Here is a 15256-nt window from a genome sequence, read left to right as displayed (position 1 = left end):
ATTCCCTCCTTTATTGATGAACTGTAGATATTTCTATAGCTGTGAGACAAAACAGGAAGAGCACTGAAAGAATTTTTTCACTTAAAAATGAGGGTTTTTCAAATCGATAGTGTTCTGATAGTGTCAGCTTCCTTAGCTTCCTCTAGAAAAATCCATAAAAGTCAGTTGCTCTTAGAACTATGTTACATGTTGTATGATTTCCCAATTGCAGTTTATAGATTGGTGTCTCGCAGCAGACACACCAAACTTATTTTCAATTTCGTCAAGATCTCAGGCGTTTGTGAACCGCACGTTCCGACAATACAAGTTTATGGCTCGCGTTGGATTTATGATACCCATTCGCGAGGAGAATGTTAATCTTTACTTCCTTATAGTCGTCCTCCACTTTTGTCAGCCATTCTGGCTGTCACACTTTAGCTCGACATGATTTCTACAATAATTGCCGAGTACAGGAGTCTGAAGATTGCGTTTTATGTTTCTTAAGAAACCAGAGGACAAGATGCACGTCTGTCAGGACAAAAATCAGACGAAAATTGGTGGTAATGGAAATAACTATTACAACACAACCAGGAAGAGAAGAAATGGTTCTTCTAGACAGACTGGGCAAACTGATAGGACCTTTTTTTGTCTTTCGTAAAGTTTTAAAGAGATTGTGACTATATGTGGTAGTGATTCTTCGAGGGAATGGATTGAGAGTCGTTGCCAATCAAGAGAGAAGATACTCAAAGCGTCCCGAAGGACAGAAAGTCTGTCTATTAGCGAGAGTTCGCGCGTCGTTGATTCGAATACAGATTTACATGTAACAGTAGAAGCAGCGCTTTGGTCTAAGCAAAAATTAAGGATTGCGTTACGCTTTCTCGACCTAAGCCTATGTAGCACGTGTATATATATCGTGTACAAGCATGCTGAAGACGAATAATAAGATCCTTCGCTTTTCCAACCGAATCGGATTGAATATCAAAGTTGGTTCTTTCAGAAACGAAGCTTCTGCTCAGACGAGCTTGACTAATTGAAATTTATCAATTCTATCACGTATGATATTCTCTTTGAGAATTTATGAGAATCATTGTTTACAAGCATCTTCACAATTCATCAAAATTAATTTTAACCGAGAAAAATGTTAATAAAATTCACGAGTGGCTGAAATAACGAAAATTGCAAAATGACAAAAACTGTACAAATGTTAATTACTTAGATAATACATAACTATATTCTGTGTTCAGTTATTGATATGGTGATAAATAACTTGTTACTAGTATTTATAAAGCTAAATAATGAGAAATTCTCTTTAAGTACTGTACTATTCAGGACAGTAAGACTGTCCTGATCAGACGCTCACAGTAGACTACAGAACTCAATTTCAAAAATAAGATATTGTCACTCATTCTACTAAAATCAATCAACTGCGAGTATCTTTTACTAGAAGAATAAAAATAGTACTGTAGCATCTTTAATTATCGTCCAATTGATTAATGTTCCTTCTAACAAAGTATTCATCGTAATAATTGCGTGCTTACTTAGAATAAGTTCTCTTATGTTACGAATCTTGTTTCTGACCACTAGAATATGTCCTTATTAAGGATCATAGAATTTGACAAGAGCTATTTTTGTTATGAACTCTTCAATCAGTGAGCGTCAAGTGACAGCAGATACCTCAGAGAGAGATGAATGAAACATGTAACATATACTAGAAACTTTCACGAAAGGAAAAAAGGACTACAAGCGTCAGCCACAGTTTTCCAAGAAAACTGAGATCACTCGCGTTTCTTGCCCTCGAAGAAGTCGAATCTTACACAACCCCTGAACACTTTTCCTTATTGGCGAAATAACATCCAATCGCTTTCGATATCGTAGAAAACCGCGTGCTCGAGTTTGAAAAACGAATCAGCCGCTCTCTGATTAATAACGACAGCCTGCAAAACGCCTTCGAGACAATCCTGTCGGGCGATCAGCGCGCCGCAAGGACGTTCTTGCAGAGGGACTGATTTCTCCGCGTTCACCGACAAACCAATAAGACTTCCGGTTTCTAGGGGCGTTACAAAAGCGTCGACTATCAACGACGTTATTTCCATGAAAAAAGAGGCGCGTAGATGTTTAAGCAGTCTCCTTTTATGTTCGCCGCGAGAGATGGTTAAATGGGACAGAAGGTAGCTAAATATCCATATGGAAGTGACTTTCTAGGCAACACTGTGGCTTTTTAGCGCTTGAAGCTTGTTGCCATTTACTCGTACGCCTACGTATCAGTTGTTCGAAACACTCCTTGAATTTGCTATTGGATGCTAAGTATCACTGATAGGTGATATGTCTCGCGTGATATTGAAGACTGTTCCGAAGAAATATCAAAAGAGGCGATTTTACTGCTAAAAAAGGTCTAACAGAGTACATGTATGATTTGCAAAATCAGAATTAACCAATGACAATGTAAAGCGATGTGCAGAAAAGTCCGCGAAAATTTAAACAATCTCATAGGGACATAGAAATGTATCAACTGAAGAAGTTATAGGTAGCATACCTTGTAGTTGGTCAATTTAACCTGGGAAAATAGTGAATTACTTTAGCTAAGCTGATCGCTGACGATTACTTAAATCGATGAGTAGTAATAATTTTCGAGTCATCTGTACCAGTTTCTCGAAAAATGAAACATATATATTTAGGCAACGATCAAATTACGCACCAAAGCACCGGTTCTCGTCTGATCACCGAAGTTAAATAGCGTTAAGCGCGGTTAGTACTTGGATGGGTGACCGCCTGGGAATACCGCGTATCGTTGCCATTATAAAAATTACTTTTTTAATATTTTTTACAATCGTCACAAACCCAAATCGATCAAAAAAGAAATCATATATCACCGATATTTGCCTTCAATTACTAATATAATTTTTAAATAGATGTGCAAATTTTTTACAGGAGTTACAAATAAAAATGTAGATGTATGACGTCGTAGCAGCCTATACAGTATCTGTGAAAATCTTGAACCCCCTATAACATAGCGTAGGGCTTTTATCAGGAAAATCTTCGTGGATAAACTAAAGTGTTAAACAGTGGCTTGTTATTTTTTGCTCAGAATTATTTACAGCACGCACGAACGAAGCGTTGACACTTGAGAAATCATGTAGCGTATCGCACTAACAAGTAATAAAGTGGTTGGGTGAGAAATCACGACGTAAAGTGTAGGGTGCGGTTGTAAAACTAAAAGGAAGAACAGTAATTCTACGATTGTGAAGCTGGTGCAGAAAACTAACAATTTCATAGCGAATGACTCAGCGCGTTGTCTTTCAGGAAGAAAGGTTCCACATAAATGAATGCGCTTCTGTCTCTTCAATGTACACAGAAATGATCGATGATCTCTACTTGTGCTGCGTTGACACTTTCATAAATTTCTAGGTCACTCTGTTTCCTCGTAGAATTAGGTATCGTGTATTCTAATTTCCCCTAAAAATGTATGAACATCTGCAGTCTAATTGAATCGGTGAGTTGAAGAAGAGTGCAAGTCCAAAATTAGCCATTTTGGAATAATCTTGAAACATATTTGGATATCCTAGAGTCAAAGTATCTAAATCACGCAAACACAAATGGACTTACCTCTGACTCTAGTCAGTTTTAGTATCCACCCATAGTTTTGAGATTATTTGGAAATAATTAATTTTGGACTTGTACTATTCTCCACTTCACCGATTCAATTCCATACCAAGCCCAATAAAACAAGAGACACAAGTTCTAACAATGCCTCCAATAGATAATACAAACTCAATGAACTCAGATTTCAGACGTTACCTTCAGTAAACAGTTACCACACAAGTTTCTATCAATTACTTTTCAATAACCATTGACTAATACACATCATTGATCTATCAGTCTCTCAATCCATCGCGAAGCGTACCTAACACTTTAGACAGTATCCTCCTACATCAAACAATCTGAAGAGCATGGAGAATCGTGCTTGGCTCGTCATGCATGACTACACAGATCGAAAGGCTTACACGAGTCCAATCGAAAGTCACACATGGTGTTCCCTGGTAGCATCGAACGAGACATTCTAAACAGCTTTTATTCCATGTATTATCGCCAGGAGTGTCTCCACCCACGTGTTCCTTGCTCCCCACTGAGAAAATACTGTCAGCAGGATTATGATCGAACGATGACGATAGTCATTCGAAGAAACGAAGGAAAAGTGGAGGATGAGGAGGACTCATCGAGGTCGCTGGATCGAGGTCGACTTTTAGACCAGGCAGCGATGTCTAATCGTGGTGCATGTGGATGCTGGTACCGTTGTCGCTTCATAAGGGTCACGTCCTGGAGAGAGGAGAATAAGAGAGAACAGAGTCTGGCTGGAGAGGAATCTCGGACTCCCTGTTGAGTCTGGCTCAATTCAGAGTCTGTTTTTCTGGCTAGTAGGAAATGGAAGATGAAGTCTCGTTTTATTCACTCTTTCTCTTCAGACACATTGTTCCATTCAGTCAGTGATGGGCGAAGTTGAGACTGGGTGCGAGGTGTATTTATCTTATTTAGGAATCTTTGCGTGATAGAGTAGTCTTATTTGTTGTTTAGAGGAATTTTTATTTATTAATATAGACGTGGTGCATCAAAAGAATATTTCAATCCTAGATTCAGGAAGTCGATAGAAGTGTCAATGAATTAGTAGAAATATCAAATGGAAGAGTGAAGAGAATGTGCAATTATCAATAAGGTCCAGATACTTGTTAATCAGAAATTTAGCAAGAATTTAAAGAAAATGTCATCCAAGTTACCCACACGTGGGTCATAGGCTCTGACAAGAGCCTATAAATCTACTTCTGTGAATCTTTCTGTGAAAAATACTTGGATATATTGAATTTAGTATAGGATGGAGTAAAGAGTATACTACATTGGAAGATATTGATTTTGAATGTATAACACAGGATAGATAGCTGTTTGAATAATATGTTTAGAAATAGCAAACAGCAAATAGTATGAACTAACAAATCTTTCTTCTGTTACTTATTCCTTTTTAATGCGTACTAATATTTGAAATTATCCTTCCAAGTACAGTTTCTGACGTATCCTGTTTAAATTGCAATTTAATGAGTTTCGTCGAGCCAAGAATTCATTTTTGCTGAGTTAAGTAGAAGGTTTCGACTTTGGACACGTGACCTCACATAGATGTCTTGGTAGTTTATCCTAACAATACTACTCAATTGACGAACGAAACGTTCTAGTATCAATATCCTCAATATCTACAAAACTCACTTCACAAATTATGTTATAGTGTCTACACAAATGGCAAAATGCAAAAGCGATACAAAAGAAGAAGAAAAGATGACAAAATGAAATGGCACATGGAGAGCTCATGAAAAATTGAAGTAAACCTACAGCTAGTCCTAAGGCATCTTCCACTACCAAATTGTTACGCAACAACAGAAAAGCAACAGGAATAGGCGAGGTATTCGGCGAATATTTGCAATTGAAGTAGATTGCGTGTAACTGCTAGCTAATAGATTAATTGCATAGCTTCAGTTGGCGATACGACGCCTGCAGAAAATGCATCGGCAGTTGTCGAAATCTTATGATGAGGAACGCTTCCCTGGTGGTTCTCTGTTACTCATGGCTGAATCTTATCCCGGAAGTGCGTTCTAGTGCGAGGTAAACGTCTCTGCTTCCTACAATTAATAGCGAATTCTCGGTTTTGCAAACTTTTTCTCGCGTTCTGTTGCGAGAATGAAAGAAACTGTGAAGAAAGAATTTGTGTAACAACGTGAAAGTCTGATTAAGGTCAAATTTATCTGCTTCCGCAGTTCGCCATTCGATGACGCGAAGAATTCCACGCTGAAGTCGAGGATAGTCCTGCCAGAACACTACGTGAAAGGTATGCATTTTATTTGTTTCCTCCGATTTCAATTACTCTTCTTTCGAAATTTATACGAAAAAACGTGTATATTATATTCAACGCATTGCTAATGGGATAATTATTAATTACTAATCATTGCAAAAATGGTTTTTCGAGAAATGTGTCTGTGTCTGACTTAGAACTTATTCTACTACCTGTATACAGTAGTTAAGTCAGACACACCGAGGTCAGTAGAATAAGTCCCAAGTCAGATATTCCTCGCGCATTTTAGTTTCTATAGTTAGTATCTAGCAATTTTATTCTAGCACGTAAAAACACTTCTTAAAATTTCTGACACCTGTCTCGAACACCCTGTATATTCTACAGAATTTTCCTACACTAGTTCGTTTTTTATATCGTTTGTAAGGAAAATTTTAAAACGTATCCCCATAGAGAATGAGGCCACAGCTTGTGCCTGAAGTGGCCCTGATTTCAGCTATGTATTTGTATAATTGTGATAGCGGTTCGTCGAGATCGTACACGAGATTGAAGTCGGTTAATCAATAATTTTATCGCTGCAGGTAGAGAACTAATTAACATGTAACTCCGCTTTTACGACTTTCGTTAAAGTCATAAAGCTCTTGCAACATAGATCTGCTGATGAAATGTAATTTGTTAACAAAAAGATGAAACATTAGCAGTAATGAGACTTAAATGAAGCTATGAGGACAGAGAAAGTTAATTCGACAACACAGGTCGAATGAGTAAGTGAGGATAGTTAGTAGAGTATTAAGTACTTATTAATAGAAGCTAATTACACAGAATTTTTCTTCTCCGTTTTTATTTGTGTTTTTCAAAGAATCTTCACACAGGGAGGGACTTTTAGTAGCAAGTGATTACTTTCAAAATTAAAATACATAGTACTTTTTATTAAAAATTAACAAGACGGGAATATTACATCAAATGATTCAAAGAGAGAGTTAATTATGGAAAGTTGGAAAGTTACGAATTTTGTAGAATTTTTGCTTTATCATTTTTCATTTTTCGCTCGAAAACATATATGTATTATAAAAAACGAATGCGATAATTAAACAAACTTATTATTAGAAACAGAAAATATCACAACTTTCTAAAACATAAAGATCGAATAGATGCAGAACTAAAAACCAGTAGCAGAAACAATAAAAGGCGACAAATGATAAGCACTTAAACAGAAATTACGTTATCATTAATAGTCTATAAACCAACAGTTAAATCGTCGTAAATCTACTTTTTCTCCGTTTCAATCACCTCTTCGATCTGATCACTTTATAAGCTGACAATTAATATGCAAAGAAATGTTGAAGCAGAGATGAGGCCCCCGTCAAAACAAGGAATGCCAGTAATAGTAGATTTCGATATCTTCGTGGCCGACATTAATTCGATAAACGTGGAAGACATGGACTTTCGGTGAGTTCGACTGATGAAATAAAACAAAAACAATATATTTTACAAATATACAGTGATTCATTAGCTTCAGAATATACCCATATAAATGAAGAATATACAAATATATAAGAAATATATAAATGAAAGTACAATTAACAATGTAAAGCATATTGAAATATTTCTTAAATATTAACTAATTGCTTTTTATGAAATCAGTCAAAATAACATTATTGCATGTCTGAACAGAGTGGACATGTTCGTCGGTCAGAGCTGGATAGAAACTCGATTAGACATGCCAGAGGATATCTTCGAAGAGGGTGACGACTATGTGACCCTTCCTCCAGAGTTCTTCGACAGCCTCTGGCAACCTGACCTTTACTTCTTGAACGCGAAAGTTTCTGGTGAGTAAAGATGATAAATACTTGAGAACTAAGTACAAACTGCGTTATTAATCAACTAGACCTTAAATCTGAAAATGTCTTCTCTGTCATCTGTTATGATATACTCTGTATTTTCAGAAATCGCGGCGCTGAATCACAAATTTTCCTCAGTCACCCTATACAGGAACAAAACCGTCAAGTATTCGGCTAGAATGCATGCCATCATCGCCTGTCAAATGGAATTCCAGCTCTACCCAATGGACATTCAGATATGTCCTATCTACATAGAAAGCTGTAAGTATTAAAAAGGAATCTATTTTTTAAAACTGGTAATAAGTAGAAATCTCTATACATTTATGAAAAATTTCAATGTGCAAAAAAGTACAGAATCCATGTAATATGGGAAACTGTAGAAATTATTGAAAGACACACTTTATAATTGAAACGAGTCCCTAATAAGGTTCCGTTTCTCTTGTTTTGTGTATACAAATGGGAATTGGCATAGACATCTGCAGTCTAGTAATAAGCTTCAATCATTGTCGTTATAGTCAGCACAAAATCAATCAGTTGCTCATAGCTATAAAGCTACATCAAGGAAACATGCATGTCTCTATGCCATTAATACAAAATTCAATGGAGTCTCTACATTAATTTGAAAACCTGCGTTACTCGCGATAGTTTCCTATCACAAACAGAAGCTACGTCTGAGGTGGGGAACGGGAGGAGTGACAGTGAACCCAGAACTGAAGCTCTTGCAGTACGACATCGGGAAACCTATGGTTGCTGAAGAAACTGTCGACTATACGCTCGAGAAAAGCGGTATGATCTTCGTTTTAATACAGAAGGTTCTCTAAACTCTTTTCATAATTTTGGAACTCTATTCACAGGGAATTTTTCACGTTTGGTGGTCTATTTCCGGTTCGAGAGGCAAATTGGTCACCATTTGATACAGACATTCGCCCCCTCGACCTTGGTGGTGATGCTCTCTTGGTTCAGCTTCTGGCTGGGCCTGGATGCGATTCCTGGTCGAATGGCCCTCTTAATTACTAGTATGCTCACTCTAGTGACGATGTTCACGGGTCTCAAAAGCGACATTCCTCCTGTCGCGTACGTGAAAGTACGTTTTCCTAACGTGACCTTTACATTGGAGTTCACGCATGCTTGCGGCCGAAGCTAATTGCTTGGCAGATACTAGCAAGTATAAACGGCTAAGCGTGTTAACGTGGGATCGTGTATCAAATACAGATATCCTCGCTGTGCAAGTTAGATAAAAGGCGACGTCACTCAAGTAGTGATCTGATATCTTGTTTGTTACGTACACAGTGCTTAATCAGTGGAACAGCGTAGACTGCTTATCTGCGATTTAAACGGAAGCATGCGTCGCTTGAGTACAATTAGAAATTAAGGAAACGTGTTGGAAAAGCATGCAGCACTCACTTCAGCAGAAATTTCTACTCTATTGTACATGTATTTGATACAGCTACGATTTTTTTTGTATCCCTAGGCACTAGATGTTTGGATGGCAGGTTGTATGATGTTCGTGTTCGCTGCCCTTGGTGAATTTGTGGTAGTCAAAGTACTTGATTTGCGATATCAACTGGAATACGATCTACAGACATTAGAAATGTCACGGCACTATTCAACAGTTTGTATAATAGCTGTTTTATTAGTGTTACGCACGCGGACTGAAGAATTAGTTTATTTAATTAACAGAATGAGTGACGTAACTTGTGCTGCTTGAAACAACTCTATGGAGATCAAAATAGTATTCTTTCAATCGATCTTTCATAGTGGAACGTTCAGATAAACTGATGACGCAAAAGAATTGAAATACTATGTTGTTTTTAGAAAATGTTTTCCATCGATAAAGGCCAGAGTATATGGGACGACGATGCAACGTTCATGCCAAAAGTACAAAATAAGAGAGCTGGTAGTAAACACCTTTTACAAACTGCGTGGCTTGATCCTGAGTACCTGATGATGCGGGTGTACAAAACGCAATCTCAAAAGATTGATACTTACAGCAGAATAGGTTTTCCTATATTATTTTTGCTGTTTATGGTTTTATATTGGCCAATACTACTTTTAAAAAAAGCAACATGAGACTGTAGAGTAAATTTAAACGAAAAGAAGGAAATTATTAAGACATTTCTTGTATATACTATTATTCTATCATATATTGTAAAAAAGTATTTCGCGGGTATAGTATGTTGCTGTTATAAACAAAATTATAAGGAAGAAAATCTTTACAGTCCAAAAAATTGCAAAAATTTACTGCTTTATATATGTGATCAAATATTGAATAAAACAGACAGTCTTAGAGAATTGTTAATAGATTTATTAAAAACTTACGCGTATTAGAAACAACTTATGTATCTAATTTGTACATGTGCATATTTATACATATATCTGTCGAAGGGCGACAGACTTTTTTAGACGTTATCCGTATCCTACTAATCAATATCCATATTTGTGATAGACAATCGATCAGATTCTTCGTCACTTTCTCTTGCTGGCTGGTCAGAAGTTGATTTTTTGCTTTTAATTTCTCCCACTTTCATTAAGTAGCTCATCGTGTATTGATTAAAATCGCATCTGGAATGATAAAGAAAAATGATTAAATGTTAATTCTTATCATTACATAATTATTACATAAAAGCATCATTTACATTTTGCTCAGATCGTCGTATTTCTTTTGCATGTTCTTTTGCAACATCAGTAATATTGGCATTTGAAGTGCAGAATTGATTCTCGATCCATGTTTAGTCAATATAATTTCTATCCAAAAAAGATAAAAGTGTATATGTTTAGTCGATTCCAATTCCAGCGCTATAAATTTCAATACTTTTTCTACGTAGATATCAGGCAAATCTGTCACTGTTAATTCAACTGAAATAGTATACATACAATTAGTTTACACGCATAGAATAATTTAATATTTATTTAAATAATTATTAATGTGATAATAAGTTGTTAACTTACCATCTGAGCGTGGGATATTTTCCACAACACATCTTATTAGTATTTTTTCATTCAATCTCAAAGCCATCATTAACGCTGAAAATATTTAATACCATTTAGCATGTGTTCGTTTCTTTCAAATGAGAGTCCTTTTTAATGTGATAATTAACATTAGAAAGAACAAATTTTATATATGAACAATTAAAACCTTTTCCGTATTCCTTTTCTTTGAGAGTCTTTTTCACAGTATCTGGTGTGATTCCCAATTCCAACTGGAATGGATCAAACGTCAGGCCCACGTCCAATGAATATATTAACAAACCTTCTGTTGTAGCTGCAGCCCACGCTTGTCCTATATACAAAAATAGAAAATATACAGATGACTTCTTTACAAATTTTTCATGACGTATTATACAATTAATTTTACCTGTAGGAGAGAATTGTAAGTTATATACTCTAACTTCTGGTTTTATCTTCCTACTTGCCATGTCTCCACTTTTAACACCTGGTAATCGTAGTGTTACATTTCCTCCTTCATTCTCTTCACGTTCTTCTACTAACGACAAATTTCCAAATTCCGATAAGTTTCGCCTGCTTATAACATCCTATATATAAATTTTTATTAAATACTAATATCTCTATAAGTCAGAATAAAGAAATAATAGATTAAAGTGTAAGTACACTTACATCAACTGCATCCAATGACCTATTTTGCGTCACAACGAACTTTTTAACGAGCATATATTCCTGAACATTATAAATGCATATATTTTTGGACTGGCCACCAGCTAATATACTTGTCCCATCGGCTGAATAACATAAAGTATTAAAAGCCCTAAAAAAATTATACTCAATTAATATTTGAAGTCTATGCATAGGTATCGTGTTTATTCGACACTTATGTAAGCACTTACTTGCCCTGCAGGCTCTTTTTAGCGGTAATCAAATCAGTATCGGATCTTCCGCTGCCTAAATCAGTTCTTCCTTCGATACTGCCAATCTGTGTTACTGTTTTACAGTGGAAAAACGAAATTTGACCATCCAAAGTAGCCACTGCTACTTCTTCACCGTTTGGTTTATAAGTAACGAATAAACCATCTGCAGTTAATTGTATAGTTTCATGCGCTGAACCATTTTCGATCGCATTCCATATTTTTAGAGTCTTATCCCACGAGACAGACACCATTTCTGTGCTCGTTGCATTTGGATTGAACGCTAAACTGACAACTGGACCTTCGTGTCCACTTAATACCTAAAGTATAAAATTGTATTTATGTAGTATTCAACTTTTAATATCGAGAAATGTCAGAATATTTATTTGAATATGTATACCTCCAAAAGTTTGCCCAATTTAACGCTCCACAAATAAATTTCAAAGAAATCTTGACCCCCTGCTGCAAGAAACTCGTCGCTTGAATCTAACGCAACACAGGAAAACTGTACTGGTCGCGGTGAAGTAAGAGTTCGAAAATTCCTGTACCTTGCTAAGTCGTACGCCCTAACAGTTCCATCGAGCGAAGCGGAAACAACAAATTTTCTGTTGTGACTGAATAAAACTCCTGTCACGGTAGACATATGCTCATGAAATGTAACAGAACAAAATCCATTGATCGTATTCCATAATTTAACTTTCCCATCGTCGCCTCCAGTCACGATATATTGGCCGTCTGGATTGTATGCCAGACAGTTCATATTGTTACTATGACCTTGCTGTTTCATAGCATAAGTTTCACTTTGCCACTCCCATACTAGTAACTGTCCAGCTGAGGAACACCCTAAGGCTATCCAGTCTCCAGTCGAATTAATTGCGATAGCCGAAATACATTGGTTTGATATGCTAGAAACGTATCACAAATATCAATTATGAACAAGTATTTTACATATAATAGAGATTCAATATTACGTAATTAAATGAATAGTTTACCTAAGGGAGTGAATCGTATTAACTTCAGGCATTTCATATAAATAAAACGAACCATTGCTAAATCCTGTTATTAGGATGCAGCTCTCTGGATGATATGCAGCTGCAGTAAGAGTGACTTTATCTTTTTGCTGCTTTTGAACTTCGTTGGCTAAGTAATGACGACACAATTTTTTGTAACGTAATTTTTTGGACTCCTCTTCAATTTCTTCAATATCCTTATTATGATCTTCAATTGAACTATCTGAAATATAAATTATATTTTGCATTATACACTTTTTTTTTAAATATGTTCTTTTAGATAAGGCTGTAAAAAAGAAATTACGTGATTTCTTCAAGCTACGTTCGTAAGCTTTAATTTGTTTATCTGTTTTTTCTATAGCTTTCTCAATATCAATGTCATCTTCATTATCACTGTCTTGCTGTTTGTTCTTTTTAGTAGGAGGTTGCCATAGTACTAAGTCTTCTGGATCAATTGTACATTCCCAAACACAAAGCTGACCATTTCTATACAATAGATGTGAAATCATTAAATAGAATATACTTTCTCATAGCTTATATTCCAAAGTATACTTACCTACTAATTGTAATCAGATCATAATTTTTCTTTTCAAAGAAACATGCTACAATCACATCTGAATGGCTACCAAGGTTAATATACCTAAAATTCGCATATTTTTCTAAACTGTATACTTTTGTTGTCATATCTTTAGACGCAACTGCAATCAATTTTGAATCATAAGACCAATTAATAAATGTAACATCATCCATGGCTCCATGAAACACACGCTCCATAACAAATGGATTATATTCTCCTGATTGTAAGCCAGGTGCACTAAAGATAAATACTGAAAAAATTGTTACCATCATCTTACACTGCCAATATACATAAACTCCAATTGTAGAACACCAATAAAAACATACCATTGTTTTCTTTACATGCTGCAAAATGTTTTCCATCAGGGGAAAATTTAATACGTTTGACATGTCCTTTAAATCTATACCTATGTATTACCATTTTACTAATCAGACTGATTACATGAAGTTCACCCTCTGTAAAGAATTTTCAATGTGATAATAAAAAGAAGGAGACTACTTTTACATGAAGTATAAAAACAAATTTTACCTTCATTGACTGCAATTAGTAAAACACCATTGGGTGATAAATCAATACAGGTATAGTTGTATTTGCTATCCACGGGTAGTGTATTTGACTTATTACTGAAAGCAATATTTATATACTATTTCATTTGATAGATAGTACCTCTTATTACTTATTTGGAATGTAACACTATGTAGCATAGTTTTATGAATGTACTAACAGACTTACTTTTTTAAGTCATACATGGTTATCCGATTTCCCACAGGACTAATGACAATCGATCCATCTGGAGAAAATACTAAATCTCCCTTGCGATAAACTGTGCCAAGGAGATTACTGAACTGTAAAAGAAATTGCATACACATTAATAATGACATAGTGTAAAAATGTACACTATCTTACACTATTTTCGTCATAACTTCGATAATAATAATAAAGTACAAATAATATACCAAAATACAAATAATATACATGTAAAATACAAATAATATACCATAAATTAGGTTAGAAACATTACATCGGTGGTATTTTTATTGGTGTCACCCATTCAAACTATTTATTTCAAATATTCTGCATTGAGAGTAATCTGTTTACCTTATACGCAAACCTCATGGTTTTTTAATGTATATGTTTTCAATTTTTTTTGTTACTATACTCCGATTTCATCGAGCACGTTTAACATGACATTTAAATCAAGCATGCTATAGCCGCTACACTCAACTTCCGTTCGATCGCATATCCGGTCACGTGTTTCGAATAAGGTGTTGGCTCAAATTATCGAAAACTGCATAACAAGTTTATCATTAATTCAAGTATTAATTTGCTTCAAGAGATATTCACTCCAAATATTAATATTAGAAGCAATACAAAGATTCTATTAACCCACGTAGAGTGACTATAAATCTATTAAATTTCCAAATAAAAGAAATTTTTGCATTGAACTGAATATGTAAAAAAATGAAAATTCTTGTATCAGAATGCAGAAGGTAAAGCTGATTGCGAAACAGGATATTAACACACTAAACTCTTCTGATAAATATTTATTATTGCAACGCATACAATTTCAAAATTTTATTTCCAAAAACCTCAGAAAAAAGCATACAATTTTAATCTAAACAGTTATACAAAAGATAGTCTTAATTTTAGTCAATTTCTTCAATCAAGAGTCCTCGATTCCCTTCCTTTCAAATCCAGTGCTCGCGTGTCCTCACGTGCTCGCATGCGTTGAAGCAAAGTAACCTCAAAATCTGATCCGACGTCCTGTAAAATGCATTCAGGTGTCGATCACATTTTTCCTATAAATATTCTCCACTTTATAACAGCGTTCAGGACCCAAAAGGATCCCGTAAAACCTGAAAAAGCATAGAAAACGTGTATGTCACGCGCTTGAGAGTGCTCGAGTATGCGCGTGGCGGATGCGCAGTGATCACTCCGGGAGCCTATAGAGCGGCTGACGTCAGACATAAAAGATGAGACGCGACACGTGATTCGCTTTCGACGCTGTAGCCCCTAGAGCCGAGCCAATCGGAAGCGAACAGACATATCCCCGTGAGCAGCTCGGGCAGGTCTCTTCTTCTCTCGTTCGTCACTCGTCACATGACCCGCACCACTGTACGGTAGGCCATATTTGACAGTGGCACTAGTTTAGCGAAGTGAGCGTG

At 35.8% G+C, this 15256-nt stretch overlaps 2 protein-coding genes and 1 pseudogene across 6 annotated transcripts in view; 2 read left to right on the top strand and 1 right to left on the bottom strand.

Moving 5' to 3' along the window:
- The window catches only part of Alka (glycine receptor subunit alpha alkaliphile), a 30056-nt gene extending 20128 nt beyond the window's left edge, over window positions 1–9928 (top strand). For 2 of the 5 annotated variants that reach the window (XM_076393746.1, XM_076393745.1), the window contains exons 3-12: window positions 5246–5419; window positions 5488–5619; window positions 5772–5842; window positions 7153–7252; window positions 7448–7632; window positions 7750–7905; window positions 8290–8430; window positions 8499–8728; window positions 9116–9256; window positions 9460–9928. In XM_076393746.1, coding sequence (XP_076249861.1) covers window positions 5543–5619; window positions 5772–5842; window positions 7153–7252; window positions 7448–7632; window positions 7750–7905; window positions 8290–8430; window positions 8499–8728; window positions 9116–9256; window positions 9460–9714 — 1356 coding nt within the window. In that variant the 5' untranslated portion in view covers window positions 5246–5419; window positions 5488–5542 and the 3' untranslated portion in view covers window positions 9715–9928. Of the gene's footprint in view, window positions 1–5245; window positions 5420–5487; window positions 5620–5771; window positions 5843–7138; window positions 7253–7447; window positions 7633–7749; window positions 7906–8289; window positions 8431–8498; window positions 8729–9115; window positions 9257–9459 lie in introns of those variants that run through there. The other 3 variants (XM_076393747.1, XM_076393748.1, XM_076393749.1) reach the window with 3 other exon arrangements.
- Window positions 2654–2773, top strand: LOC143177717 (5S ribosomal RNA; annotated as a pseudogene).
- LOC143177359 (periodic tryptophan protein 2 homolog) lies at window positions 9908–14207 on the bottom strand. Its single transcript, XM_076375233.1, has 15 exons — window positions 14190–14207; window positions 13824–13936; window positions 13620–13714; window positions 13418–13546; window positions 13071–13341; window positions 12819–13000; window positions 12497–12737; window positions 11905–12409; window positions 11487–11824; window positions 11260–11407; window positions 11000–11177; window positions 10781–10924; window positions 10594–10668; window positions 10281–10500; window positions 9908–10206 (listed from the first exon to the last, which is right to left on the bottom strand). The coding sequence occupies exons 1-15, from the start codon at window positions 14205–14207 to the stop codon at window positions 10065–10067; spliced, it is 2799 nt and encodes a 932-aa protein (XP_076231348.1). The 3' UTR covers window positions 9908–10064.
- Window positions 14208–15256: the final 1049 nt, after the last annotated feature.

Source organism: Calliopsis andreniformis, chromosome 3, assembly GCF_051401765.1.
Source record: "Calliopsis andreniformis isolate RMS-2024a chromosome 3, iyCalAndr_principal, whole genome shotgun sequence".
Taxonomy (NCBI): domain Eukaryota; kingdom Metazoa; phylum Arthropoda; class Insecta; order Hymenoptera; family Andrenidae; genus Calliopsis; species Calliopsis andreniformis.
This window is presented reverse-complemented; position numbering and strand designations above follow the sequence as displayed.

Excerpts from the sequence above, each read along its gene's own strand:
- LOC143177359 (XM_076375233.1), bottom strand. Across the intron at positions 13,715-13,823 it reads ACCATGTATGACTTAAAAAA|TAATAAGTCAAATACACTAC; the intron begins GTAAGTCTGTTA and ends TATTGCTTTCAG. Across the intron at positions 11,408-11,486 it reads AAAAAGAGCCTGCAGGGCAA|GGCTTTTAATACTTTATGTT; the intron begins GTAAGTGCTTAC and ends TAATTTTTTTAG.